The following is a 27319-nucleotide window of genomic DNA, read 5'->3' on the forward strand; positions in this document are numbered from 1 at the left end:
GCGAGCACTACCATGCCTGGCTAATTTTTTTGATTTATTGTAGAGATGAGGTCTCACCAAGTTGCCCGGATGGGTCTTAAACCCGTGGGCTCAGGCAATCCACACGCCTCAGTCTCCCAAAGTGCTGGGATTACAGGCTGAGCCACCGAGCCCAGTCCACACATTCATTTCTGTTGCAGCATTTATTTCTAGCATTTGCCTTTGATTCTTAGTTTCCACCTCTCTACTTACATTATCTATCTTACTGCATGCTGTCTAGTTTTTCCATTTGAATTTGTAGCATATTAACCATTGTTTGTCTTGAATTCCTAGTTTGATAATCCAAAATCTTTGTCATCTCTAATATCTGAATCTGGTTCCCATGCTTATGTCCTTTTGTTTTTGTTGTTGTTTAATCTTTTAGTATGCCTTGTAATTTTTGTTAAATGCTGCAAATAATGCACTGGGTAAAAAGAACTGGGGTAAAAAGCCTTTAGTGTGTTTATTTTACTAGGAATTAAGCTGTGTTTACTGTTTGCTGTGGCTGTGTTAATGACTCAAGCAACCTTATTTTTGTCTCCTAGATAGTTTTTGAGCTTTCCTAGAGATTTCTTACTAAATAATATCCATGACATGCCATTCTTTCCACTGAAGTCCTGTTATTGCCAGGTGCAGTGGCTCACACCTGTAATCCCTGCATTTTGGGCAGTAGAGATAAGAGGACCCAGGGATTCAAAACAAGCCTGCACAACATTGCGAGACCTTGTTTCTACAAAAAATCAAAAAATTAACTAGGCATGGTGGCATACATCTGAGTTCCAGCTACTTGGAAGGCTAAGGCAAAAGGATCACCTGAGTCCAGCAGGTCGAGCCATGAACATGCTGCTGCACTCTAGGCTGGGCAGCAGTGAGACTCTGACTAAAAAAAAAAAAAAAAAAGAAATCCTGTTATTATACAGGAGTACTGGTTGTATGAATGTGGTCAGAAGATTGAGGGAGAGGGTGAAAGAGTTCTGTAGTCCTGTGATTAGTTCTGTTTTTTAAGTGAGCCTATGTCCCTGAGCTGTGACCTTCCCAAGTACTCCTTAGTCCCAGCCTCTCTTTAGGTGAGACAGGAAGGCTACTGGGGGCTGGAGTTTGGTATCTTGCCTTCCCATAGGTGGAAGTCTAGAGAGGACTAGAGTTATTTTGTCAGTTAGACTCTGGTAAAATTATTTCCCTGAAGAGCAGGACTTGTTAAGAATGGAGAACTCTGGATACATTTCAGAATGGCTACTCGCCCCCATCCCCTTCTACCAGAAACACAGGACATTTTTCTCATATCTTCACTCTGAGAATCTGTTTGGCCTCCTGGAGGTAAAACTTATCAAAGTGTGGGCCCCCTCCTTGAGAGTTTTTCTCTTTTTCCACACTGAGTTCTCCATCAATTCAATCACAGTGTAGGTTTTCCTATCCTGTTACTGGCTCCTGCAGCAGTTTCTACTCCTGAATGTCTACTCCAGTAAGCTGTGATTCTCTGTATCCACCTGTGTCTACCATTTTTGGAGCACTGGTTTGCCCTATGACCATGGTAATATGCAAGGGTTCTCTGACTGGTTTTTTCTTTTTCCCTATTAAATTAGGGTTAACCTTACCTAAAAAAGGATTTCCCAAACTGTTTGTCAAGGTGTTAGTGTTTTTGTAGAAAGAAGAGAGAAGAAGAGAGACAGAAGTGAGGACAATATTCTTAAATATGTGAAAAACAATTATTTACATTGTCTTCAAAATCTATCTTTCGGAAAGTTGCTGCATCTGTGAATTCGAGAAGCCAGCATGAACGGCACACACAGTATGAGTGCATTACATCTGACTAGAGCACCTTGCACAGGCAGCACTGCCCAACGCTCTCCTTCACATGCCATCTAGTCAGTGACATGTTACAGGTCTGTTCTCGTATTTTCATATTATGCCTATCTTTTTTGTCCTTAATAAAAGAGTTTATTAACTTGTCTTGTTATAAGGGTAAAACTATTAGCCAAATGATCATTCTTCAACAAATAATTTATCTGAGAGAATATTCTTGGTGTCATATTTTAATCCATATATCCACTATATCTTATAAACTCTGATGTACCCTTTAAATGTGACATTTGGGGAATGCTGTGCTAGAAGATTATCAAATAATTTGACCTCTGTGAAGGATGAATAACTATCAATGATAAAAGAAATACAGCAGATTTTCTAAAATGTTTTTATTTTCAAAACCTATAGATCCAATTTAATAGAAAATATTGCCATGAAACATCTAATTACACATCAACAGAAATAAATCCCTCAAAATACAGTTAATGGGAGGTTACCCAACATAATTCACAATCTTAAAGTTGGAATACATATGCTTTTTTCAAATAAACAGATTTTGTTTCAGACGATTTTCCTCTTAAACATCCAAGATACACATCTTTTGAACTGAAACCAGACAATCTCTCAATAATTTTGTAAATAAGTGTTTCCATTAACTTGGAAAATAAAATAACCCCCAACTATTCAATTACTGAAATACTCACAAAACACTAAAAAAGCCAAATCAATAATTGCTTTAAAATGTCTACCTCTTGAAAATGAAATCTACATCTGAGTTGTGAAGAGAAATAAGCTCCTTATTTTAAAAGTTGAGTCTTCCTGACGGACTAATTTGCTGTCTATCAAATTTATCTTTCTCAGACCGTTTTCATGATATTAATATATCTTAAACCTTAAAATGTGAGGTGTTAAAACACGAACAGCTTCTTTGGCCCTTTAGATAAGAGGTACCTTAAATGTAAAAACTGCCTTCTAGATTGGACACATATTGAGTTGGGAGATGTATATGCCTGTTTCTTAACAACATGGTCATTTCCTTTTTAATAGTAAGTTTTTTGATGTATTGAGATTTGTTTTAAAATGTTTTGAAAATAAAAATTCATGTATACTCCTATATAAGAAATAATTTTCAAAAGATCAGAGAAAAGCATTATATGTTATATCATAGATTTTATTGATGATAAATGTCTTCATTTATTTGTAAAAGCTTAGCTCTTACTAAGCATTTTTTAACAAAAGCCAATAAGCAAGAATCATATGCCATACAGAAACTATATTCACAAACAAGACTTTAAGCTTAACCAACACTGGAAGCTAAAAAAATGGAAAAAAATACAAAGCAAAACTGTAGCGAGTCAATTAAACTGTTTTCTAACCTTGAATATGCTGCATTTAAAATGACACAAGCATTCTGAACTCAACAAAAACCAATTTTATGGATTTAGTCTATAAGACTAGCATTAAGAATGACATGCAATTTGTGATTTCCTTTTAAAAAATTTTTAAACTGAATCATTTGAACAAAGGGTCTTTATTTCCTCATTTGAGGGGAAGACAATCTGTTTTCCAAACAGATCCTCCTTTCGTATTAAAATAGCAAACTGTGTGAACTCGCTCTCTTCTCCCCAGATGCTACTTACAGATGACTTTGCATAATGACTTAACAAGAACTACTTTTCTGGTAACAGTGTCATTCATGGCCACAAATAATCTGTTTTTAGAAAACAAACACCAAGTGCAAATCTAAAAAATTTCCTTTAAAGAATTACCCAAACCCAGCACACATGCAGTGTTGCTGTGACACAAGCTAAGGAGTATGACTTTAAAACGTGTATATAATGGTACACGTGCACTAAAGACCCTCTTCTATAAAGTTTTAATAGTGTTGCCAAGTAAATAATTCTTTCAAGGCACTGAAGAATTATGTAGATGGAGTTTCCAAAATATAATTAACAATTGCTTATAACTGTTAAAAAGCCCTGAGTCAGAACTTTCAATACCTTCCTGAAATTATATTTCTCAGACAAAATGGCACGTTTGTTTATTTTATAAAAAATTACAAGACCATTTTGCTTTTTTGGAGGAAAGAAGTCAAGTTTATGAAACAAAATCAAGTAGATTATACAGGAAAAGTAAAGTAAAATATTCAGCAATATTATCTTTCTTAGACATTTTGTACATGTCAGTTATAACTTGTAGTTACGAATTTAGGCACCAAATTAATGTGACAAGTCACTTCTCCTGCACCTACTGCAAATTCTCAACAAAACAAAAATCTCAATTATAACCTCAGGTTCCCCTTTCCTCTATTATTCACAAACAAGAATAAACGCTGGAAAAAGTAATACTCTGACAGAAAAGGAGGTAGAAAATGCCAATGTAGCAACTTACACTTTTAATCCATAAGCTCCATTATCTAGTTCATATTTTTATACTGTAGTTTCACACACGACTAACCCTTTATCAGTAAACTGAAGCTCAATCTAAAGGCTGTTCCCCTCACTGTAGTAAAGCAATGTACACATGAGACAGCATAAGAGTGTCCTCCAATTTAATGTTTTAAAGAAGTACAACTATAATTATTAATACTGCTATAGATATATATATGTTAAAGTTCCAAGGCTATATAGGATTATCAAGTAATATCAGTAAGCATTCCTATCATGATATTCAAGCAAGTGAAATTACGTTGCCTTTTTGAGAGATAAACATATTTGAAACTTTTACAAGGAGACGTAAAGACAATTGACATTTTCAACAAGGCACACATATAAGTTGTGAAAATCTATTACCTTGCCAATTTAGTACAAATCCAAAGCTAATCTTATTCTGATATTTAAAATGTCTCTCCCCTCTGACTCAAAATGAAATAATCCTTCCAATTCATAGCATTTGAAACTTCCTCAATTATGACTGCTGACAGTGGGAAAGGGAGGAGAAATGTCCCCTCCTCACATTCCAGGGACTTGATGCCAAAGCGACTTTACCTCTTGTAAACATACACTACTAAATAATTCAGGTGTTTCTCAATTTATACGGACTCAAAGTTCTATTCCACCAAAGGGAGGAAGAAGAGTTGTTCATGGGTATGGTGTTTCAGTTTTGCAAGATGAAAAAGTTCTGGAGAGTTGCTTCACAACAATATGAATGTACTTAACACTACTAAACTGTACACTTAAAAACAGTTGATATGGTAAATTCTATGTTATGCATTTTTTCCCATAATAAAAAAATGCAAAAAATCCTACCCCCAAATTTAATTTTTCACACAAATTATTTCTATAAAGCATATTGGACACTCTGAGAAGAAAAGTGCTTTTTCTTTTAGATTAAAAAAAAGCAAACTGTATCAAAGCCTATAATTTACAAAGCAATAGTCAATTAAACTTCACTAAGAATGAATTGGTTGAAAGACCCTTTTTATTATTCAATTAAAGATACTCTCCACTAATGCTTTGATGAAATCTTATGATCCTCTTTTTTTCCCTACACTCAAACACTAACACTCTTTCCACCCGTTGTAACCCCACTGTCCTGACTCTACCCTACCCCATCCCTAATTCTCTTAGTTCATATATTTAACTAATTCCTATTCCAAAAAGGGTCCAGAATTCAGAACAAAGATCAGCAATTGGGCAACATGTAACTAGATAGTATGTTTCTACCATGAAAAAACGAACCAGCAAGCTTTGAAATTCGAACTGGACAAATCTTAAGCAGCATGCATTTCAATATGCTAAAATGCTCTTAACAGGCTAAAACTACCAAAAATATAAATTTAAGAAAGTTACCTCCCACATTATCTATTAATTAATTTTATGCCTCAGTAGCAAGCTGGTCAATTTGCAATGTTTAAAGTTACAAATATCTTACTCAAGCATAATTTGGCCAGCTAAACATTTGTCTAATATAATATTCCTACACTAATACAAAACTATCTTCTCTTGAAAACCTTCTTGCTCCCAACAAAATTAAATATATATATAGTATAAGCAGTTAGAATGTTAAATTATGTGAACAAAAACCATTAGAGTAGCACCATCTGGTAAGTTGTGTGTGTGTTTTGAGTAACAAAGCTAACGATCTTAGAAGAATAAAGGAGAAAATGTGGTAGGGTGAGGCAGTATAGAGAGGAAATCCAAACGCTTCTCAATGACAACCCTTCTGAAACGTTAGGAAATGTCATCAGTACCTCTGGATCCCTTCCTTGTGGCTACAAATTCCTTTACGTACACAACGGCTGCATAATATATTGGGTGTGTTAAGATGTTGACTGCTTATTTCAATGTTGTGTATCTAGCCCCTGAAGCCCAATAAATATTTTTTTGAATGAATGTATGTCAGGGTTTTTTTGTTTGTTTTGGTTTTGTTATGATTCTAGGAAAAGTAAAAGCTCTTTTGAGGCACAGGATAAAGAGGTTTAGAAAATGAGGAGAAAACACACCTAACTGGAAAAGTACTGCTAAGTGACATATAATAAGAGGTAGCAGATTCAGAGTTGGAGGAAAGTCACGTAAATGATTAAGTTCTTGATTTTATTCTCTCACACAAACTCAAAATAAATTAAAAATAATTTTCAGATGCTTGAAAACATGAATAGATAACTATTTTTCTATTCATGAAACAAATTTCAAAGTGATACAAATAAAGAAAATCCACAAGTACTTAGCACTAAAATTATAGTGTCTTTATGATTTCTGTAATAGAAGACTATAAGTTATATTTTGATTATGAAGAAAATAACTAAACTAGTCTGGAAGATGACATTACCTTTTAGGGATACAAGTTTTAGCTTTGCAGCTCAGAAAACAAGAAGGATCTGTTTAAGTAGAGCCAGAGCCCACACAAATTCTCTGACTGGCCAAGCTCTGCATGAGGCAGCCAGGTGCTCCCTCCTCACCAGGAGATCTGGTGGAGAAGAGATGGGTGGCCTACAACACAGAAGAAAGGAAAAACCTGACTATGCTGTTTTCAAACCTGCAAGAAGATAGTCTGTTTGTCTCTTTATGTGAACATCATCAGTCAGATGTACTACCTTTTTATAACTTCAAAATAGTTTTAAAAATAGCCTCAGTGGCCCCTTATTAGATAACAGAGTAGAGTCCACATAAATTTTCATATCTAAAATTTGTAAAAATTTTACTATTCTAAGTGTTAAATAACAGCTACCCAACTAAACAGATACGGAATTGTCGAGACTACAAAACCAGCCAGCAATGCTTCCCATTGCTTTTGCTAGGACTTGCAAAGGCAGCAGCAAGTAGGTGGTCAGAAACAGCGTTATGAGGGCTAGAGACTTTGTACTTTCAAATTTGGTTGAAAAACTGAAATAAGAAAAACTAGCCACATTCAAAGGAGGAAGAACTACAAAAGATAGCTATTCTTAGAAGTAAGCTTATATACAGTATATAGTAGACAGCATTGTAAACAGCTGATATAATAATCTAACAGCAATGAACCCCCAAACACTTATTTATATGTATATGTACCCTGGAGGCAATACATAAAATGATTAGATGCTCTAGAGTTGAAGTCTGTGTCAAAAAAAAAAAAAAATCATCTATGGGTAATCGGACATATTTCTGTAAATGTCCTCGTCACTCTTTCTAAAGTTTGTATTATTAGGTTATTTACTATGTCTTGGATATTGTTGGCAGTTTAAATAATATTTTCATTTGTTGTATAAAGAGAGACTGCTTCCTTTATAGTAAGACTTACTATCTAAGAGAGTGTGGAAGTAAGGCTTACAATGAAGGTAAAATCAGTAACACTGTCAGAATTAACTGATACAAAGAAGAAAAGATTGCTGCTTTGGACCTCACGCTATCCTTTGCAGATCACCAGGTACTATTCAATACATTCGCAAAGCTAAACAGAACCTCAGAGGTCCAACAGGGCAATGTCATTTCACTGGTAAGATCAAGCCAGGGTAGGAAATCACAGGGAAAACTAAAGCATATTTCCACAGATATTTTAAAACACTGGCTGGACAAAACAGTATATAAGTTAATCTAAGAAAGGCAACTGTGCATGGTCAGTTAACAGGTACTCTTGTATTCGTTTTGTTCCCTCTTCAGCTGCCCATTATTATTGCTTTTTTGTTTTGATGTCTGTCAGTCATTTTGAAACTGTTATTAGATTCAAGTTAGAGTTCCTTTTGAATTTAAAAAATAAGCTAAATACAGTCATTATTCTCTCATCCTATACTTCCATTTACTCAAAGAATTCAGAAACACACATTTGGATAACTGAATAACTTTCTGTTATCTTAAAGAGAATCTTCCCTTCAATATTTCCTTAACTATGGAACTTGTACTGTAATTTTATCATTTAACATATGTGACGTAAGGGTTGACTTGCTCCTTCCATTTGGTGCATGACTCTTCAGAGAACCTGTGTCAATGCACTGTGAAAAACCATAATGAAATAAAGGATAACTGATCATAAAGTGTGTCTTTTGAAGTCTAACAAATTTATAAATTATAAAATGCAATAAAAACAAAAAAGGAAATCCTTAAAGGATCTTCCCCTTAGAAGCCAGAAAGTAATCATCTATGAATTACAAGGATATATTTTAAATTAAAAAAAAAAAAAGACAAAAACTTGATTTAAAACACTGTTTTGTAGAGTTTTTGTTCTGGTACACTTACAGACTAATTACACTCCAGTAAAGAAACTATGATAGCAGAAATTAATTCATTAGAACTTCCAACTAGCTCAAAGCTTACTCAGGTCTCATGACCAGACACTTCAGCTAACAAAGCACACTGTGTTTCTTAGTTAATACAAAAGAATCCTTCGTTCAATAGCCTTGCGACAAATAGGACATTCACTCATGCGGTCTCCACAGAGTTGGCACGTTCCATGACCACAGAGGAAAATCATATTCTTCAGACGATCCAAACATACTGGGCACATTGTCTGTAATATGAGATAACAAAGTAATAAATGTTGAACTGTTTTACATTTTGAAAGTGACATAATATGTGACAATTGTTATATCATTAACTTTATTTTGTTGTTTTAGTCAAATAATACTGTTATTTTTTAAAATATATATATCTTAAATTTAAATAGTTAAAATGTCATCCTTATAAAATGGAAATATTGGTTGTACTATCAGGATAGCACTGTAAAAAAAGGTACTATGAGATATAAAAAAATTTAAAACAAAAGATGCAAACATCATAGCATAATAGGAAATGGATGGAAATCGCCCCATTCTGTCTGACTGAGATGCCCCAGTTCAAGGTACTGGACAGCTCGCATGTGAAGAACACGCTGTGCCAGGCGTGCTGGAGTGTGGAGCAGTGCAGAGATGTAGCTTAAACACCTGCCAGGCACCATGCTAGCTGAATACGATGCCATCTCAGGCCTGTCATCATTCCCACTTAGAAAATGAGGAAACTGAGGCTCAGGGGATTTAAAACCTTTCTCCAGGCCAGCTAGAGTGTGAACTCGGGTCACAGAGCCCCCAGAGCTTTTGCTCTTGAACACTGTGCTGCATTGCAATATCATCAACGTGGATCCCCTGAGTTAAAACCAATTAGCCTTGGTTACATATTAAGAAATTTAAGTTGCATGAACTCAGAAGAATTTAGAAGTACTTTAGGTATATGTCTGTGAAAACATTTTAGGAAATCATATTTATTCACAAAAAATATTTTATATATTTTTTTGTTTTGTTTTAAATCAGGGTCTCACTCCATCACCCATGCTAGAGCGCAATAGCGTGATCACAGCTCACTGCAGCCTCAACCTCCTGGGCTCAGGCAATCCTTCCATCTCAGCCTCCCAAGTAGGTGCATGCCACCATGCCCAGTTAATTTTTAATTTTTTGTAGAGACAAAGTCTTACTATGTTGCCCAAACTGGTCTCGAACTCCTGGGCTCAAGCGGTCCTCTCACTTTGGCCTCTGAAAGTACTGGGATTATAGGCATGAGCTACTGTGCCCAGCCTATATTTGTGTATTTATAAAGTTATATTTTACCTTAATATATTATAATACTTCATTTTGAATTCATTTTTCCCAAACAACACGGAAATAAAATAATTAAACAGAAATGTCTAGATTAATAAACTAGGCCTAAAACCTATAGCGACCAACTTTGACAATGCCAGAGATCATTGTTAAAAAAGAAAAAAGGCTGGGTACAGTGCCTCATACCTCTAATACCAGCACTTTGGGAGGCGGAGGCAAGAGGATTGTCCGAGTCCAGGGGTTCAAGACCAGCCTGGGCAACTTGACAAGACCTCGTCTACAATAAATAAAAAACGTTAGCTGGCTGTGGTGGTAAACACCTTAGTTCCAATTACTCGGAAGGCTGAGCTGGAAGAAACACCTGAGCAAGACAAGGCTGCAGTGGCTGTAAGTGTACCAGAACACTCTAGCCTGGGCAACAGAGTGAGATTCCAACTCAAAAAAAAGAAAAGGGCCAGGCTCGGTGGCTCAGCCTGTAATCCTGCGCCTTGGGAGGCTGAGGTGAGTGGATTGCCAGAGCCCACGGGTTCGAGACCTGCCTGGGCAACTTGGCGAGACCTCATCTCTACAGTAAATCAAAATGAGCTGGGCGTGGTAGCGCCTGCCTGTAGTTCCAGCTACTTGGAAGGCTGAGGCGGAAGGATCGCCGGAGCCCAGCAGGTTGAGCCTGCGGTGGCCAGGAGCAGCCACTGCACTTCAGTCTGGGAAACGGAGTGAGACTCCAACTCAAAAAAAAAAAGAAAACAAAAGGAATTGTAGTCTACATTGCTAACCCCATTCCTCCAAAGCAAACTGTCATATTTCTGTGTCACAGTTTTGAGAAGGAAAGCTGTAGAAAATCACATATTTTTGAATGTTAAAAAGCCAAATTAGCCTTTTAGTATCACTAATAGTTTCATTTCCATTAAATTTTCAAGAGGTCTGTATAATTAACAACTCTATTTCCAAAAGCAAACATATCTGTGCAGTCTGTGTAAAGTTACTTTGAAATTAATATATCCCTAACAGCAAGTGAAATTAATTTTTGTCTGTTAAAGAGATTCTGGGGGATAGATTGGAGATTTGAATGAAGAGACGTATTCAGATAGTTTCTCTGGTTTTCTTGATAACTTTGGTGGCAGTCCCAATAAAAAATCCATCATTCCTCAGAAAATGGGTTTTGTTACAAATTTTTAAATACGTTAGTGATAAAATATGGTGATAAAGATTATTCAAAGAATAAAAAACTTCGCAATGCTAAACTGGGGATATAGGCAGAACTAAATTATTCTTTTAGAATCCATAAGAGGGTTAAATAAATATCGTTATTCATTATAAGAACAATTTTAATTCACAATTAGAAGATAAAATGCTTTTCACAGAAGTGTTAAAATATCACCTTAACTTTCTGTAAGCTTCTTATGGAAAAGGAACCAAGATGCTAGGGGCTTCAAAATTTTAAAAATGCTTTCTTTTATATTATAATGAGCCAAATATGAACCCACTACATTAATAACCTTTAAATTCATATTTATCTGTACTTATTCATTTCATAACAAGTATTGCTAGGTACTAGAAAAACTAGCTCAATCAGAGTATTCATTTTTTCAGATGGATGCTTAAATGCCTAATAAATACATATATTCCATTTTTATTTATTTACATACATTCCATTTATTTACTTACTTTTTTTAGAGATAGCGGTCTCATTCTCACCAGGCTAGAGTACAGAGGCACCATTATAGCTCACTGCAACCCTGGAGTCCTGGACTCAAGGGATCCTTCTGGCTCAGCCTCCAAGCAGCTGGGACTACATGCATATGCCACCACGCGGGGGTAATTTTTTTTTTTTAAGAGCTAGAATCTTGCCATGTTGCCCAGGCTGGTCTTGAACTCCTGATCTCAAGCAATTCCTCTGCCTCAGCCTCCTGAGTAGCTGAGATTACAGGCATGATCCACCGTAACCAGTCAATTTTAATCAGTTATCACAAGGGTCATTAGTTATCCTGGGTCACTATCAATTAACTGTACAGTATTATTTAGTCTTAAATTAAGATAGAAAACACAGGAGTGATGACTCTAACAATTGCATGGTAATACTGATGTGATTGCCAAACTAAAGAAACAACACCATTGCTGCTCAAGCCTTTCATTAGATTTAGTCACTGGGTCAAATAGTGAGTGTTATCCTTTTCCTTTCGTAACACTGGGCTATTCCCATTTGCTATAATAAAGATTAAAAAATGTTTCAGTTATTACTTTTTTGGGCCCCCCCCAAGACCTGATTTTTATTTAACATATACCTACAAGTTTTAGCTAATTTCTTTATCTAGTTGCTTTTATTAAATACTGAGTAAATATAAAGGAATAATTTTGTTGATACATATATGATGCCAAGAACAAGATAACAGCACTCAGTTTAAAGGAGGGACTGCTACTCTCATTTTGAAGCCCCCCATAGGTCCTCCCCAGGCCCTGCATCTGCCCTTCACTGATGACTCGGACTGTGAACTGTGCATTAAATTTCCCTTGTTTTCATTTCCTTTCTATTAAAGTTATCACATGGAAGTAAAAATGTGCATGAATCATATGTGTACAGTTTAATAATTCATAAAAAACTCATGTAACTGTATTCAGATCAAGAAATGGAGCATCAGGACTCTAGAAATGTCCCTTGTGCCCCTTCCCAGTCCCATCCTCAGTCAAAAAACCATTACCCTTGACTTTTAACAATCTGTATGGGTTTTTTTCCAAATTTGTATTCTCCAAAATATCCTGTTTAGTTTTATTAGATAATAACACTTGATACTAACAGTCCCTTAACATTTTCCTCACTCTAATAGGTATGAAAAGGAACTTCATTATAATTTAAGTTTTTATTTCCTGATCACTAATGTGGTTGAGCACTTTTTTTATGCTTATCAGTTATTTATGCATTACCTGTTTTGGAAACATCTGGTTAAACCTTCTAATCGGATATTTCTCACTGTAAATATGCAAATAATACAAAAAATATTCTAATATAAACTAAGCTTACTACAGAAAACACTAGTAGTTTTACAGAAAAATATCCAGTGTCATTCTTAGAGTCACTGTGTAACACGAAATCTCTCTTTTACCTGCTCTTTAATGTCCTGTAACTGTTGCTGCAACTTTTGCACATCTGCATTGACATTGGTATTATCCTTGTCCTTTTGTAATACTGGAATATTCCCACTTGCTATAATATAGATAAAAAATGTTTCAGTTATTACTGCCTTGACATAATGACTTTTTATTTCTAAAGTCATTACTGTTTTATTAAAAACACAAAATTTTAAAATTTTAGAATCTTCTTACAAATTTTTTTCACACTTGGACAACAGATACCGTGGTGACATTTGTTACACTCTTTCATTTATAATCTTCAAAAAGAAACTGGTTTGCACATTTATTTCTAACTATATTTTAACTCAGGCAGAGCACATCCACACACAGACTTGAGTTTTCTAAGGCTCTACTTGCTTCTTTTGGCAAGTTCACAAATTCATTTTATGCTTGTCTTCTCTGCTATAGTACTGTATGACTCAAGAGGTAGCCAGCAGGCTTTTGGCCAGTTTCGGCAACAATAATAAGTTTCACAAATGATTTTTGTGAGGATACAGAACAATCTAGCCTCCTTCCTTTATGATTAAATGTCCTTGTTACTGATCTGAGATGGGGAACTCAAGAAAGTCATCAGTGTCTGCAAACACAGAGGGCAATCTTTGATTTCATTTTTCCTACTTTCTAGATTCTAGGTCTTTTTTTTTTTTTTTTTTTTTTTTTGAGTTAGAGTCTCACTCTGTCACCCAGACTGGAGTGTAGTGGCCGCTCCTGGCCACCGTAGCCTCGACCTGCTGGGCTCCGGCGATCCTTCCGCTTCAGCTTTTTTTCTCGCCAAGTTGCCCAGGCGGGTCTCGAACCTGTGGGCTCAAGCAATCCACTCACCTCAGCCTCCCAAGGCGTGGGATTACAGGCTGAGCCACCGAGCCCGGCTGATTCTAGGTCTTTTATTTTGGTTCACCTGTGCCTGGGATTTTATTTTGCTCGATTTGTGATAAAGACAAAAGTCTTGGGCAGAAGTTGTAACACTAACACTCTTCCTCATATGTTCATAAAACATGTTCACAGAAAAATAAATCAAAGAAACTATTCAGCTAATATTTAATATAGAGACAAAATTTTTTTTTTTTTTTTGAGTTGGCGTCTCACTCGGTCGCCCAGACTGGAGTGCAGTGGCCGCTCCCAGCCACCACAGCCTCGAACTGCTGGGCTCCGGTGATCCTTCCGCCTCAGCCTTCCAAGTAGCCGGAATTACAGGCATGCGCTACCATGCCCGGCTGATTTTTTGATTTATTGTAGAGATGAGGTCTCGCTGCCCAGGCGGGTCTCAAACCCGTGGGCTCAGGCAATCCACTCACCTCAGCCTTCCAAAGGCGCGGGATTACAGGCTGAGCCACTGAGCCCGGGTGACAAAAAATATTTTTAAGCAGCTGTACTATTGAAAAGATTGAAGTAAATCAATTATTTTTCACCTTTCTGCCTGTCACTGGATTATACTTCTGTTTACCTACAGCTACTCTGTCCCAAATAATTATTCTTTCATAAAATACTTAAAGTAGATAAGGCTACTATATAAAGGAAGGAGGTTCATACTTTTGGTAAACTGAAAAGTAACTTTTAATTTGATATCCCTCCTAAAAATACAGTATATTCTATCTTAAGAAAAGAAAGCAAATTTCTTTATGCAAGAACGCAATGTTCTTTATACCATTCACGGAAGTTTCTCAGAAGATCATATTTAAAGTTCTATCATCACACCACAAACTGGAAAAACATAATTTTAGGTTTGTAATGTAATATAATGTAACAAGAGCACCAGCAATCCACACCTCATCCTCTGTGGATCCAAGTCAGGTATCTTAGGTTTTATAAGGCAACAGTTATTACAAAAGAGAAGACATTCATGCAGGTCCCAACAAGAAAGCAAAATAAGAAAATGCTTAAGAAAATTCACTTACAGATGTCATCAGTGGCATCTTCCGAACTCTTTCCTCCACAGCACATAATGAAAGGCACTCTTCGTTCAACTACTGCCCGACACTGCACGCACTTTTTCATCAGGCTAGCACAGTCTGGAAAATAGTAACACAGACACTTCTTACAAGAGAGGACATGAATAAAAGTATTGCCTTTCTTAGCTAACTTTTATGACTTAAACTTCACACTATAATAAACTTTAAACAAGTCACTGTGATACATAGTGAGTATTCTCCAATGGTAGCCTCTAGAACAGAGTCCATCATTATGAAAACAACGACATTTTCTAATACACAGCTGTGTATTAGAATACACCAAATATTAGAATACACAGAATATTAGAATAATATTAGAATATTAAAATAAACTGTGGAAATTTTTTGTTTGTTTTTGTTCTTAAGTAACACAAAGGCCAGACACAGTGGTTCGCACTTATAATCTCAGCACTTTGGGAGACCAGGGTGGGAGGACTGCTTTGAGCGAGCCCAGGAGTTTGAGACCAGTCTGGGCAGCATAGTGAGATCCTGTCTCTATTTTTTAAAAAATAAAAATAAAAAAAATAAAAGTAACACAATATCCATTTGAAGGCCTTAAGGCTTGACTATAAAGGAGGAAGGCATTGTTAACAAATATCAACTAATACTTGAATTATAATGTTGCTTAAATGATAATTTTCTAAAAATATTTTCTATTGTTAATGATTTATCTCTAACATGTCTAAAGTATGTTGAACAATCCTTCTTCTCTTATCAAATTGATGCAACATAACAAGGAAACTATTTAGTGATTACTTTTGAAATGCAGCAGTTCAGAAAAAGAATTAAAAATTTTCCTAATAGACTATTTTTATGATATTTAATTTGAAAAGTCTATAAGCAACATTTCAATAGAATGCTTTCCCATTCCAAGAAGAAATATCTAGATTGTTCATACTACTTTACATCTAAACTTGTTAATTAATTATAAAATAGCATAGCAATTCAACATATTCTTTCTCATTAACATTTACTATGAAAGTTTACTACACATTTTAGCCTACATACCAAGTGTCATTCACTTTGTTGTTCATTTCAAAAATGGGAAAAATAATGAAAAGCGTGGCAGGATATCCAGGGATAACTTACGACAAAACTCTAAACTTTAACAAAGCATAAAACCAGGGGTGTGGACAGGGTGGGGCACACACTCCTAACAGTTTACTTTGCTGCTGAACAGAGAACAGTCATCAAGTCAACCTCATGCCAGAGCCTAACCATAGTGGGTCTGATGGTTGGTTGCACAAGATCCACTAGGTAGGAACTAGTGCTGATAGAAATTGGTTTTGGAATTTGTCTTCCATTTGATGGCAGATTTTTTTTTTCTTAAGTGTAAAAGATCAATTGCCTAGCCGGGCTCAGTGGCTCAGCCTGTAATCCCGCGCCTTTGGGAGGCTGAGGTGAGTGGATTGTCTGAACCCGCGGGTTCAAGACCCGCCTGGGCAGCGAGACCTCATCTCTACAATAAATCAAAAAATCAGCCGGGCGTGGTAGTGCATGCCTGTAATTCCGGCTACTCGGAAGGCTGAGGCGGAAGGATCGCTGGAACCCAGCAGGCGAGGCTGCGGTGGCCGGGAGCGGCCACTGCACTCCAGTCTGGGTGACCGAGTGAGACTCCAACTCAAAAAAAAAAAAAAAAAAGATCAATTGCCTAAATACATTATATGTAACTACAATTATCCAAAATTATTATAATGCCAAGTTCGATTATTACATTATTTCTATAACACATTTCTTCAGCCCCTCCATAAGGTATATACTCTCTCCCTCCTTTGACCTGCAAGGCACCTTAAACTCTTTAAGGCTCCAACACTCCGCTTAACTTTATTGTGATGTGGGTACTGAATTAACTACTTTACTGTATACTCCTTGGGAAAGGAATATTTTCCACCTTAATTTTATCTTCCTTGGCAATCACATACTTAAGAGTCTGTAAAATGAAGAAATGATCTACTTCTTAGGGTTATTCTAAAGATAAATGATGGATAAATGAGGAAAAACTCAAAAAGATATTAAAATGCCCCAATAAAAGTGCCTTTTTTTCTTTTTTTAAAGAGATGAGGTCTTACTATGTTGTCCAGGCTGGTCTTGAACATCTGGTCTCAAGCAATCCTCCCCTCGGGTCTTCCAAAGTGCTGGGATTACAGGCATGAGCCACCACGCCCAGCCCCTTGTTACATTTTGTTTTTTGAGTTGGAGTCTCACTCTGTCGCCCAGGCCAGAGCGCAGTGGCACGCTCACGGTCACCACAGCCTCTACCTGCTGGGCTTAGGTGATCCTTCCACCTCAGCCTTCCAAGTAGCTGGAACTACAGGCGCGTGCTATCATGCCCAGCTTATTTTTTGATTTACTGTAGAGACGAGGTCTCACCAAGTCACCCAGGCAAGTCTTGAACCCCCGGGCTCAGGCAATCTTCTTGCCTAGGTCCCTCCCAAAGTGCTGGGATTATAGGCTGAGCCACCACACCTGGCCATCTTGTTGCATTTTAAAGCAAAGACCCTTTGCCATCTTCCAGGGCTGCTGTCTAGAGGTATTCAGCATGGTCCAGCATTTGACATTATCATCACAGGCTTTCCTACAACACAGCCACTAACAAAACTAGGCTGTCCTGAGCCTAGTTTTAGAATTGTTTACCTTTATACCAAGAAGGTTGGGAAAGCACCAAAATCCGCATGTAGCGTGGGCCTAGGCAGACTTCAAGGGGTTCCTGCTATGAGACCTAAAGTTTGTGTGTGGTTGTCGAAAATGAAAAAATATGTTAGTGGGTCCTATGATGGTCCCATGTGTGCTACACGTGTCCATGACAGGATCAAGCATACTTTCCTTATCAAAGAGCAGAAAATCATTGTGAAAGTGTTAAAGGCACAAACACAGAGACAGGAAGCTAAACTTTAATTTTTTTTTTTTTTTTTGAGTTGGAGTCTCACTCTGTCACCCAGACTGGAGTGCAGTGGCCGTTCCCGGCCACCACACCGCAGCCTCGACCTGCTGGGCTCCAGCGATCCTTCCACCTCAGCCTTCCAAGTATCTGGAACTACAGGCGCGCGCTACCACGCCCAGCTCATTTTTTGATTTATTCTAGAGATGAGGTCTCATCAAGTTGCCCAGGAGGGTCTCGAACCCGCGGACTCAGGCAATCCACTCACCTCAGCCTCCCAAAGGCACGGGATTACAGGCTGAGCCACCGAGCCCGGCTGGAAGCTAAACTTTAAAATGAAACTTTTTTTGAGTAATTAAAAAAAAAAAGCAAAGACCATGTAAAAACTTTGGGAGCTCCTGACAAAAAATACCATATTTAAGGCTCTAGAATCTGTGTAACCAACTATAAATTATAATCATCTTTCATATCTCATGTAAGTATCACTTTGGTCAATGACAGGGGTCAGCAAACTACCACTTGAGGGCCAATTTGTCACCTGTTTTTAGAAATAAAGTTTTATTGGAACACAGCCATACCTGTTTATTTGCATATTTTCCATGGTTGTTTTTTCACTACAGTGGCAGAGTTGAATATTTAGAGAGAGAGAGAGTTGAGTGGTTACTACAGAAGCCATGTGACCAACAAAGTCAAGAATATTTACTATTTGACCCTTTCCATAAAAAGTCTACCAAATTCTGGCCTATAAAAACTTAAATAACCTGAGCCCTTTTTATCAAAGACAGAGAATTCTTTCTGTCAGTTGATGGTAGGCATTATACCAGTCTTTGGTAAACAGAAACAGTTGCCCGAGACAGAAGGTTACAGAAGAAAACTTTGATCCCTTCTTTAGTTGCGATGGTAGCCATTATACCAGTCTTTGGTAAACAGAAACAGCTGCCTGAGACAGAAGGTTACAGAAGAAAACTTTGATCCCTTCTTTAGTTGTCAACAGAATAAAAAACACCAAGACTTAAAGCAAATCTAAGCCAAGGAGATTAAACTATCATATCATTTGTATATTATTTTAGTCAGTATATTAAAAATCCTATACACCTGTTGACTGAGCTATTTCATAACAGGAGACACCATGCTTTATATGGGGTCCATTTAAATAAGGTATAAGTTGTTAAACTTGGTTAAAATCCTTCATTGACAAAATGAAAAGCAAAGGAAGAAGAATATTAAACAGTGTATGAACTTGGACAGAATAAAGGGGATAATACAAAAAGCAAAGGTCTTCAAGAGGATACATTTAACAGAAACTCTAAAACATCTCTTAAGTTTTAATACTGTCCTCACAAAGGTAAGATTTCTTAAACTCTCTTTACATAAAAGGAACGGATGGCCAGAAATCATAGCCTCAGAAATGGATGCTGTAAGTTCTTCAATAGTGGGGAAGCTACGCAGAAGAGGCAATCCTAAGAGAAAGACAAGTAAAGGTGTGCTCATTTTATATGAAAAAAGGCTACACTAAGTGTTCCAATATTCACTTGTAGAAATAAAATTCTATTATGTGTGAAAAGGGATAATTTTGTGCTAATACAACTGAAACCAAAATCCAAGGTGGTAGAACATAGCATATTCAGTCTTCTCTAACATTCAGAAGCATGGCAGGAAATAGCAGACATTTTAGTACAGAGAAAGAAATGGAAGGCCCACCAGCTTTTTTGATTGTGAATTATTCAAAAAACAAAATTTTAAAAACCCTAATTTTTGTTATGTTTTGCTTTCTTTCCTTCTTTTTTTAAAGAGATAGGGTCTCACTCTGTTGACCAGGCTGGAGCGTAGTGATGTGATCACAGCTCACTGTAACCTCAAATTCCTAGGCTCAAGCCATCCTCCCACCTTAGCCTTCTGAGTAGCTAGGACAACCGGCATGTGCCACTATGCCCAGCTAATTTTTTCATTTTCTATAGGGACAGGGTCTCACTATTTTTCCCAGGCTGGTCTCAAACTCCTGGCCTCAAGTGACCCTCCCACCTCAGCCTCCTAAGTGCTGGGATTGTAGGTGTGAGTCACTGCACTCAGCCCATCTCTATTTTTATAATAATATCGAGGAATCTTTGTATAGGCTACTTACTCTCACAAGCACACATGTGTCCACAGGGTTGAAAAAGAACAGCTGCTTTCTTGTCAGAGCATACCACACATTCTTCAATCTATAGAAAAAGAGGTTACAGGAAAGAGTGACCATCTACAGATAAATCTAGTAACTCTAATCGGTCCATGTACATCCACAAACTGTACCTCCTCTATAAGGAAATATTCTAAGCACAGAGAAATTTAACACACAATTTTCTCCTATCCTCTACTCTCCTAGTTACACATGTTCAAATCTTTATATACTTTAGCTTTTCAGGCACTTACTTCTATATTAGTCTCCCTATGAATCCTAAAGAACAGTATAGAAAAACTCCATTTCCTCTGAGATCCAGGCCAGACTTCAATCCCCCCCCCAAAAAACCACATTTGAAAGGAACCAAAAAGACAATGAAAGAAAAAATGAAATAAGTAAAAAAAAGAAATGATTGAGAGAAGGTAGTTGTTTTGTTATTGTTGTTTTAGAGACAAGGTTTTGCTGTCACCTAGGCTGAAATACGGTGGTGCAATCACAGCTCACTGCAGTCTTAAACTCCTGGGCTCAAGCAATCCTCCCATCTCAGCCTTCTGAGTAGCTAGGACTATAGGCATTTGGCTAATTTTTTAATTTTTTTTTTTTTGTAGAGATGGAGTCACTAGTTGCCCAGGCTAGTCTCAAACTCCTGGTCTAAGATTTCTAATATTCATAAAAACCTAGCAGAGTAGTCAGTCTGCTAAAGTTCAAGAGGGATTTTTCTTTTTACCCACATTTAAGGGACTCTACCTAAAAGCACTTTTTTCAAGACTTGGCTATGCAGTGTCCAATGCATAATAATTATCTTCTCCTTTCTATATAATGATATACTGGTTTTAAAAATTATTACCAGTGCATCTGTCGGTGTCTGAATTGCTAAAGAGTTTAAAATTATATAGCAAATTGATCTAACATCACTTACTTACTCCCTGTCTTATTATTAAAAGAAAATATCTTCATAACCATAACTCTGTCTCCTTTCTGGATTATTTCCTAAAGTTGTACTCCCAGGAGTAGGATTACTAAATCAAGCATTTGTGGTAACAATTTGTGTAGATAGTTGGGATGGCCTCCCAGTCTCCAGCAGTATTTGGACTTTCACTGCTAGTATTAAAAAAAAAAAAAGTGTATTATGTATATATATCCTTGCTATTTTGACAGTAATAGTTCATGCTAATTCATAATTTTGAAAATTTGTGTTTCTCTAATTGCTAGAGAGACCACGCTTGTTTATTCTCCCTCCAAATATTATATTTTTCTTCAATGAAGATGTTTATTATCCTTTAACCACTTGGGGTCACTATTTCTTTACAGCCAAAGGCTCTGCAACCAACCTGGCAAATCTGTTGGGTGGGTTTTTGTATTTTTCTATGAGTTCGGACATTTAATAATTTAAAAAACAGATTGCCAGTCTATTAATTCTTGAAGTAACTGCATTTTTTCCATTATACCTCCCTGTTTCATCAACTGTTCCTTGTAGATATTGTTCTTGATTTTGTCTGTGTAACATAACAAGGTGAAAGGAACAGGGGCTTAAAAATCAAGACACCAGCCGGGCTCGGTGGCTCAGCCTGTAATCCCGCGCCTTTGGGAGGCTGAGGTGAGCGGACTGCCTGAGCCCGCAGGTTCAAGACCCACCTGGGCAGCGAGTCATCTCTACAATAAAACCAAAAATTAGCCGGGTGTAGTAGCGCATGCCTGTAATTCCAGCTACTTGGAAGGCTGAGGCAGAAGGATCGCCGGAGCCCAGCAGGTCGAGGCTGCAGTGGCCGGGAGTGGCCACTGCACTCCAGTCTGGGTTACAGAGTGAGACTCCAACTCAAAAAAAAAAAAAAACAAAAATCAAGAGACCTGCATTCAAGAACCACCTGTCAGTGCACTTCTTTTAAGCTTCTGCTTTTATAAGAGTTACTTCATATTTGAGACTCTGCTTTTGGCAACCTGAGATTCTGACTACTCACTTTATGTCTCTTTTTAAAGCAGAAGGGCTTTAATAGAAGACATACTTTGCTAATAGATTACAAATTTTTAGGAAATAATTATTATACACATCTTTATCTTGACTACAAAAGGTGTTCTATAAAGGTCTGTTTGAAAAAGGGCTTAATCTAGCAAAAAATGTTCAAGCGCAACAGAATATACAGACCAATCTAAAAACAAAAGAATGATTTAAATGTTTGTTCTTCTTTCATATTTTTTCCCAAAACTTTGTAAGCAGGTACCTAAAGCAAATTATAAATACCAAGCAGAATGAGCCTCATATTAAGCAGAGTTGACACTGATTAATACATATGAAATTGCCAACACTGTGCCTAGCGCACAGTAAGTATTGTTAGTTCATCCTTCTCACATTTATAAATTGATTCAGCAGTTCCATACATACTAGCACTCCAGTGTCTCCTATAAAAATAACAATATCAAAAATAACTTCCTTGTGCTTTTTTCTGTTCCAAAAACTTTACCATAGGTACATTAATTTGGATCATAAAAACCATCCAGTCTTAGAATGCTGAAAATATAAGAAGTACTAGTAAGATAATACCATTTAAGTCACTGTCAGCAAATTCATTATGAGAATTAGTACCAACTCCCTGCTAATTAATGGTAGTTAGTGAATAGCTGAGGAAATGCCAAGAGAAAAACGAAGAGAATAAAAAGGGAATGGAAAAAGAGTAATTGGCATTTCCTAAGCTAGTCATTAACTACCATTGATTATAAATTAATGACTTTATAAATACATACTTATAAATATATAAGTATAAACTTTTATAACTTTATATTTAAAACCAACGTATCTCTTCTTTAGATTAACTCACCTTGAGACAAATATTTGTAAGACTCAAATCTCACTTTACACACAAATACATTTGAGCATGGGGAAAAAAATCAATTATTTCAAGTAAACTAAAATATGTGAAATGGTACAGTTATAATAAAACACTAAGTTACACGTGAAAAGAATAAAATCAGAAAACTTCTCAAAAAGCAAAATGACTCAGGAGAGTTAGAAAGTTCAGAGTGGATGTAGAATTTAGCCATTACTAACTACAAGAAGACAAGACTTTATTTGCCTCCAGATGGGACATAATATGAAACGTGTGGCATCAGCTGTGAGGTTTTCTTAACAAAAACGTTAGGATGACCTTAATCACACCGTTACAACTAACTTCCAGTGCACAGGAAACACAGAGGATAGAGAAATCAAGTTAAACAACATCATGATAAAACAATCAAACAAATCTAGAAAATGTTTCATCCCACCAGAAAAATGAACTAGTCTTTTACAAAAATGAATATAAATAGTCCATGCACTCAACAAAAAAAAAAAAAAAAAGAGGAAGTGGGGGGCAATATACAAGTAACTGCAATCCAAAGTAGAATTAAATATATCTTTAGGTTATAAGAGGCTTTGACAGCAAGATAGTAAACTTTTACTTGTAACATTTAATACTATACTTTGGCTATAAAGAATGACTATTTGAGGGCACAAATGATACATGGTTAAATTCAGATAATAATGAACTTGGCAAATAAGTACATTAATAAGACAGGAGTGTAAACAAACAATAAATTCAGAAATTTTGATTTAATCTCTTAATAAATGCATAAATTATATATTCTTATATTTAAATAATTGTTTGGAAGAACAAAATTAAACAGATTCAAACTGTATTAGAAGTATATTACCTTTGTCCTGGACTGAACTTGTTCTTTACAGATGAGGCATTTCTTGACTCGTGGAGAACACAAAGAGCAGGTAGCAATATGTCCACATGGGCCAAAAAGAGTGTCTCTCTTCATATCTGAGCACACCATACATTCTTCTAAGGTTTCAGAATCGTTACTAATCATAGAAGGACTCCGAGAACCCACCTGACCACTAACAAAAGAAAATGTTTCAAACCAAGTCTATCAAAATATTTCTATTAAAAATTCATTAATTAAAATGCTTTCAAATACATCTACAGCATCATTAGTACACATAAAACAACTTTAGTTAAGGTAAAAGAAGAAGCTTATACCATTTACTTTCTGCTATGAGAAAAAAATTAAACTTTAATATCTGTATAGGACACATTGCATATCATATTTTTATATTTGTGTATTTATCTGCATCTTTACATACTTCTAGTATGGTTCACACTTCAAACTGAATAAACCCTCACCCAGTGAATAGAAAAGGGTGAATCTTCTAACAAAGAAAGAAAAAACAGCAGTAAAAAAAAAATTTAACAGAAACAAAATCTAGCTCAGTACCTGTTCTATCTATATAGCGTCAACAGAGGAAGACATAGGAATAAAAAATCCTTACTAGCACCCATGTTATCCTAACTAAAGTCAGAACAAAGGATCATCACAGTCCACCACAGACCGGGCACTCTGGAAAATATGACACTTCAGCAGCTGTTTTGACATTTCTTTAAGTGTATCCTTAAAGAGCACACATTTCTACTACAAAAAGATAGACTGCATCTATAAATATACAGATACAAGGCATAGAAATACATATATATGACCATCTACAGCTACAGAAAAGGAATACTGTGCTTCTACCACAATCTTCAGAAACTCACAAATATACACATACACATATAAGGTTTCATGTTAGACCCCATTGTTTAAGACGTTATTACCACAACAATTATAGTGTCCTGCATATCTATATTTATAGATGCATTCTGTCTTTCTGTGATAGAATTCTGTGCTCCTTAAGGATACACTTAAATAACTGTATATACCTTATTACATTAATTTTACCTATAGCACAATTCTAAGCACAGATTCTAAAGAGATGCCATTTCATCACTACACAAAAATTACAAGAGAAGCCAAGCATGGTCACTCACGCCTGTAATCCCGGATTTTGGGAGGCTGACGTGAGAGAACTGCCTGAGCCCAGAAGTTTGAGACCATGCTGGGCGACATGGTGAGACCTCATCTCTACCATAAATCAAAAAATCAGTTGGCCATGGTGGTGCACACCTATAGTCCCAGCAACTTTGAAGGCTGAAGAGGAAGGATCACCTGAGCCCAGCAGGTTGAGACTGTGGTAGCTGTGATTGTGCCACTACACTCCAGCCTGGGTGACAGAGTGAGACTCCGACACACACACACACACAAATTGTAAGAGAGCCAAGAAAACACAAAGGTCAAGGGACAGCTACCAAAATGTTTAGTGACAAGAACCAGTTATAAAGGGTAATAAAAGACGCGCAACACTGTTCAGATAAAAAAGTAATGAGACATGTACCTTTTTGTATGTCTACAAGATCTTACAGTAAGAAAATTTCTTATGTTAATATGCTAATTTAAATCACTGATGTATTTTACTTTCAGAAAAAGAGACAAATGTGAAATGACTATCTTTAAAGAAAACTCTACCAAGAATTGGTTCATTTATTTGTTCTTTCTGTCAATCTTCCACTAATACTTACTGAGTGCCTGTCAGGTACTATGCAGGGTGCTAGATAATTACAGAGTTTGTGTAAGTTGTCTCTCTTGGAGTGTAAGTTGCCTCTCTTAAGAGAGTCTATTAAATTTTTAACACAGAGCTGGACACAGTGGTGCAAGCCTGAAGTCCCATCTACTCCAGAGGCTGGATCGCTTGAGCCCAGGAGTTCAAGTCCAGCCTGGGCAACTCTGTCTAAAATTTAAAATAGCAAGAACTCTGTCTAAAAAATAAAATAAAATAAAATAAAAATTTAAATACATTCAACATTAATCACAGCAATTTTACTAGAAGACTTTTCCTTATAAATTCTCTAACACAGGGGTATTAGATCAGAACAATTTAGAAACACTTCTTAGAACTTATTAAGCATAAAGCACTACACTTAATAATATGAGAATACAGCATAAAATAGGAGAGCAGTGCCTGCAGGAAAACTTTCAAGGAAGAAAGAAAAGAGCAATGACAAAGATATTTTCAAGTAATCAATCCTCCATTACGGAATGACACAATACTTTCTGTGTAGAATATTAAGTTTTATGATAATAAATAATACAAACCTGACTTTTTCTTTATGGCACTTAGCCAGTGCTTTGCAGAGACTTGGATCAGGACAGAGATCAAGTGGTGATTGACCCTTCTTATTTCGAATGCTAAGGTCAGCGCCATTGGCTGCCAAGAAGCAGGCAATAGAGGCTGCACTCTTCTTTTCTGCCCCCTGGGTTCCAAGTCCCATTATTAACTGAAAACAAATAAAAAGAGTCATGATTTTCCCTTTAGGACTCTGCTATCATTTCTTACCACTGTGTGTGGCGGGGTAGGCATTTATATTCCCTCTCCCTCCTGCCCATCCCCAGTTTTCTCAGGTATATGGTTTGAGAACTAATCCATTCTCCAGGTGTGGAAGTAGACTGAAGGTGGCCCCAAACCAGTTAGATATCTACCTTATCATTTCTGTGACTAGTTCAGGGATGAACACATAACCCAAGTCAAGTCAACTAAGGTCAGCAAAATCCAAGCGTAGGCCTTCCTATTAAGATATTGAAGGGGCTGGGCATGGTGGCTCAAGCCTGTAATCCCAGCACTTTGGGAGGCCAAGGTAAGGGAATTGCCTGAGCCCGTGGGGTTAGAGAACAGCCTGGGCAACTTGACGAGACCTCATCTCTACAATAAATTTTTAAAAAAATTTTGCTGGGCGTGGTAGTGCGCACCTGTAGTTCCAGCTACTTGGGGAGGCTAGAGCAAAAGGATCACCTGAGCCCAGCAGGTCGACGCTGGGGTGACCATGAGCATGCCACTGCGCTCCAGCCAGGGTGACGGACTCAAAAAAAAAAAAAAAAAAAAGAGAAAGAGAGAGATTGAAGAAATAGTACTCTCTAGTCAATTTGGCTCTGGAACTGCTAGTAGCCAAATTTTAAAAAAAATGGCAGGTGAGACAACTGAGAAAAGAACCAACACCTAGGAACTAAGCCAAGAAATCAAGAATGAGACAAATCAAGGATGAGACAAATATCATCTGAGCTACTCACTCAAACATCTTATCTGAAGATAGTCTCAATGATTATGAACATTTATTATCTAAAAAGAACCAGGTATTATTTTACATTCCATGATCTTTATAGCAACTTTATGGAGGTAAGGTGTTCCCTTCCCACCATTTTTAAACAAGAAAGAGAATTTACCCATGGTCATACAGTAAGGCAGCAGTTCTCAAACATGTTCATACAGTAAGGCAGTAGTGGTCTCAGAACTACTTTACACACTTAAAAATGATTCTAAAATTTATATAGGGGCCAGGTGTGGTGACTCACGCCTATAATCCCAGTACTTTGGGAGGCCAAGGTGAGAGGACTGCCTGAGCTCAAGGGTTTGAGAACAGCCCGGGCAACTTGGCGAGACCTCACCTCTACAATAAATCAAAAAATTAGCCAGGCATGGTGGCGTGTGTCTGTAGTTCCAG

At 36.8% G+C, this 27319-nt stretch overlaps 1 protein-coding gene across 1 annotated transcript in view; it reads right to left on the reverse strand.

Annotated features, from left to right (window-relative positions):
* Positions 1–6192: 6192 nt before the first annotated feature.
* Positions 6193–27319, reverse strand: part of MIB1 (mindbomb E3 ubiquitin protein ligase 1) — a 109682-nt gene continuing 88555 nt past the window's right edge. Inside the window, exons 15-20 of the mRNA XM_021708483.1 lie at positions 25920–26101; positions 23598–23790; positions 19878–19956; positions 14824–14937; positions 12901–13001; positions 6193–8742 (exon numbers count right to left, since the gene is read on the reverse strand). Of these exons, the coding sequence (XP_021564158.1) occupies positions 8602–8742; positions 12901–13001; positions 14824–14937; positions 19878–19956; positions 23598–23790; positions 25920–26101 (810 nt within the window). The 3' untranslated portion in view covers positions 6193–8601. The remainder of the gene's footprint in view (positions 8743–12900; positions 13002–14823; positions 14938–19877; positions 19957–23597; positions 23791–25919; positions 26102–27319) is intronic.

The sequence above is a fragment of the Carlito syrichta genome, unplaced genomic scaffold (genome assembly GCF_000164805.1).
Source record: "Carlito syrichta isolate Samal-C Ts95f unplaced genomic scaffold, Tarsius_syrichta-2.0.1 Scaffold138500, whole genome shotgun sequence".
Classification (NCBI taxonomy): Eukaryota; Metazoa; Chordata; class Mammalia; order Primates; family Tarsiidae; genus Carlito; species Carlito syrichta.